General features: G+C 45.0%; 1 protein-coding gene across 1 annotated transcript; it reads right to left on the reverse strand.

Moving 5' to 3' along the window:
- Positions 1-2,171: 2,171 nt before the first annotated feature.
- On the reverse strand, positions 2,172-3,609 carry CHCHD7 (coiled-coil-helix-coiled-coil-helix domain containing 7). Its single transcript, XM_010138319.1, has 3 exons — positions 3,556-3,609; positions 3,167-3,265; positions 2,172-2,273 (listed from the first exon to the last, which is right to left on the reverse strand). Exons 1-3 carry the CDS (start codon positions 3,607-3,609, stop codon positions 2,172-2,174), a joined length of 255 nt encoding a protein of 84 aa, XP_010136621.1.
- Between the last annotated feature and the right edge of the window lie 405 nt (positions 3,610-4,014).

A 4,014-nucleotide genomic window follows, 5' to 3' on the forward strand; every position in this document is an offset into this window, starting at 1 on the left:
CTGCAGGAGAGATTCAGCACAGAGATGATCTTCATCAAGGAGATGCTTGTTTTCCTGCATAGAACTATCACATACAGTATATTTTAATGTAAGCCCAGAACGTAGGAGCACAGGGAAACAGCAGAGTAGCAGCTAAAACCACGGGAGCAAAGAACATGCCCACAGATACAGCAGAGGTGCCAAACAACAAACCTGTGCCAAGGGGGAGAGAAGGTGTCCTTAGGCGAAGCAACAAAGTAAGACGAGTCCAGAGAGACACAGCCCTAAGAAACAGGGGACAATGGGCGCCCCCAAAAAACTGCAGATGGACAGCAAGATCAAACAGAGGCAGGGCCAGCAAGGAAGGACTTGACTAATGAAAGCAAGGAGTTCTCGCTGAGACAGGGAGAGCAGAGAGGAGACCTGCGACAAGAGCTGTGTTAGAAAGCGTTTGCAGGACTAAACTGTTAGATCAGAGACAGAACAAAGCTACTAGAAAAAAACAAACCAAAATATTGGAATGAGAACAGACCACAATGCTCAACTAGGAAAAAAAATTGGTGCCAAATGGACAAAAAAAAGACTGGTATGTAGGAGGATATGGGAAGAAGGTGGTGGGCAAGAGTGAGCCTCTGAATCAGTAATGAAATTTTCTTCTCTGTTCCACATAACAACAAGTCAGTCAAGTTTGAATTTTAAGTACAGAGAAAGTAATTTAAAGTAAAGAATCTGATGATCCTGCTTGACGAAGTCTATCTCCCTCGCCAGGAATTGACTGGAGAGCTTGTGACACAGTGGGATGCTGCACAGCTACGCTTAGAGAACCGCTCACTCCAAAGGCACTGAGTTACACACTCATTCCAGTACCAGAAAGGCTGTGATCAACCCACTTCAGAACTCCGACGCACAAGGAAAACAGACAGAAAGCAAAGCAGGAGGAAAAGCACATCTCCATTAGCTACTAGTCAGGTCAAGTAACAAGGGGGAAGGTGGAAACAGCACAAACCAAGCACAGAAATAGGCCTCCAGTGGAAAGGAAGAAGCCAGGCCAGACAGAAGGAGAAACAGGAAGCCATGAAGCCTTTCCACAACAGTCTAAATAGAGAGACAACTTTTACACCGTCCTCCACGATGTCAGCCAGAGTTCTGCCAACACTACCACCATGAGTCCTAAAGGATTTCACATCGATCTTGAGCTCTAGATGGTGTTTTTTCTGCCTTACCACAGGGTGCAAGCTTCAAAGCCAGGACACCGGAAGGTACAAGAGATAAGAAAACTGTTTCCACCAGATGACAACCCATTCACGCTTACTAGCTGCTCAATTTAGTTAAGGAATCCGTCGTGATATTAGAGTACCTGTTCCAACTGAGCTCTGCAGTCTTGTATGAGTAAGCATTTCCAAACCCAGAGCTTCAGCTGTCCAGAGTCTTCGATACACAGACTATAGTTAAACCTGCTGTGTCACTCAGAGTATATGTTTACATGTTTACATGTCTACATGTCCTCCCCGCCAGCACAGTATCTATTTACTAGCTGCAGAAGGTGCTACTCAGTTCAGCCCTGAGGAGCTCAGTTCTATCTTCCTCAATCTCTCTGACCTCATAACGAGCAAAGCTTGTGGATCTGATTGATTGCAAGCTGCTGCTGTCGCCGATGAGTGCGGTGACAGCCCTAATGACAAGCTCATTGAGATTTTAGTTCATGAACAGTCGTATTTGAACTAGGGACACAGAATAGAACTCCTGTGAAAATAGTGTTAAGATCACACCCGGTGAATCCATACACTTAGGCAAAGTAGCTGGATACAAGAAAAGTGTTGTACACACTTGCTCCATCCTTAGAACTACACTGCAACTCTCGCCAGCCCCCTCTTTTTGAACAGGCTTTCTGCGAGTCCCACTAATTTTACATTTAACACTTCACACTGAGTTAGTTTCTGCTTCCAAAGCATCTAGACAGAAGCTGTGTTGACAGCCATGTTTCCCAGTGCGAGGCCGAGTTCCCAGGACAGGAAGTATGGATAAACCCAAGGAGTTCTATCCTAGAAAGCTCACACATATCAAAATTTAAGTGCTTATTTTAATCCAAGACATGGCAACTGTAAAATCCAGTTCATAAAAGTTCGTAGCAACTTGCTACAGACAAGTCTCCATATGCAGAGCGAAAACAGTCAGTTGATGCAAGTTCCTAGTCAGTAGGGCTGCCCCATCGAGTCCAACATCTTCCTTCTCTCTTCTGCTGAGGGCATCTCTGGCTTCACACCATTTCTCTTCCTCTGCATCATGACGTCATGCTGAAATAGAAGAAAACGACCATGAGAACACAGATTTCTCAGAACTCTCTGCCTCTGAATGAGTAAGGTTCTTTAACAGGAGGACTCTTCATGTATTAAGAGCCAGATACTCCAAGTCTGATCAGCTGGTAACTCGATGTACAAGTGTGTAATTGAAGATATCTGCTAGTTCACACTGCTGCTGCAGGAGACAGCGAAATTACAACCATTCCCATTACCCTCTCAGTCTAACGCGCAGTCATCCATAAACAGTTTTTTGGTAGTTTGGTCAAGTGTTCAGAGGCTGAGCTAGAATACTCCTCACTGCTACGGCATAAGAGCAGGAAACGGTTTAACTGCACATCGTGATACTTCTCCACCACAAGAGAGAGGAATTGGGGACATCACCGAGAAAGAAGGAACTCTTCCTAAGCTTTACCTTCAGTTTAAGTGAACAGGACCCAAACTAATGGAAAAACAGATGAACTTACCCGCAAGAGAGAAGGAATCGGGGACATCACCAAAAAAGAAGGAACTCTTCCTAAGCTTTACCTCCAGTTAAGTGAACAGGAGCCAAACTAATGGAAAAACAGATGAACTTACCCAACCTCAGAATTTTTTCGTGATGTCCATTTCAAACAGAACTTATCACTAGAAATACCCGACTCGAACTCAGAGGGAAACATACCACTGGTTCACAATCTAAGAGGGTGAACTTCGGAGAACCAAGTGAAGTACTTTGATGTGCATCTGCTTACACCTTCCAGCAAGGCACACCAGGGCTACCTAGGCCTGTAAGCCACCCTAAAAACGGCAGCCGTCGGCACGAGCTCAGGGAGACGAGCTCACAAAGCAGTGTGGCAGAAGTGATGTACTTAAAGCAAAGCACAGAGTAAAATTTTTACTGTGCTTACCCAGAATTTTCTGCAGTTTTTGTACTTCAGAAAATAAGCAGTACACATGTCCTTGTTATAGTTGTTGTCATCCATGCATTTTCTAGAGGCATCTGTTTCCTTTAACAGGGAAAAGATACTTCAGGGGTAAGGGAAGTCGCAGAAGACATTTAAAAAAACAACCACGCTAAAGCTCGTCTAACCATGACTTCAGGCTCTGGTTTTGAGGACACAAAAATTTAAGAGGTTGCTATCAGCTGTATTGCTCCTCTTTGAGGAACTACTCATTGTTATTTACACTCAACTACAAGGGATGGTTTTCAGGTTCTCCCATTTTTAGACTTTAAGAAATGTTTTGCATTACTTAACACTGAACCACGCACACAGAAATCCCAATTTAATCATCTTACCGCGACACACGGATTCGTATCGTGGTCTCTAAGCTGTTGTGCACGTCTGGACATTCTGGACAGACATTCGCTCCTTGGCTAGAAGCAGAGAAGAACCAGGTGAAGTATCTACTTCTAGTAGCAGCTCAGGATTGAGCCTGAACTTCAGCACATAGTAAAGGCCTTCCAGTAATGCACAGTTTGGGGTGTGCCACCAGAAAACCAAACCACCCCCAAACTTCTTCTGCAAAACGTTACTTCAAAAGCACCAACAGCAAGACAACTCAGGTGAGTCCAGCCTGTCCCTGCCACTGCTTCCTCCCTGATAAATTCCAGCAGAGAACAGAGCTGCTGCAAAGACTCTTGCACCAGCCTGTCACGCCGTTGAGGAAGTGACGGTGTCTAGCGGAAACAGCTCCAGAGAAGCTGTTCACAGCCACACACCACAGAGGCTTCCACCAATAGTGGGGGAGCAACATA

This window comes from Buceros rhinoceros, unplaced genomic scaffold (genome assembly GCF_000710305.1).
Source record: "Buceros rhinoceros silvestris isolate BGI_N320 unplaced genomic scaffold, ASM71030v1 scaffold3016, whole genome shotgun sequence".
NCBI classification, from domain to species: Eukaryota; Metazoa; Chordata; class Aves; order Bucerotiformes; family Bucerotidae; genus Buceros; species Buceros rhinoceros.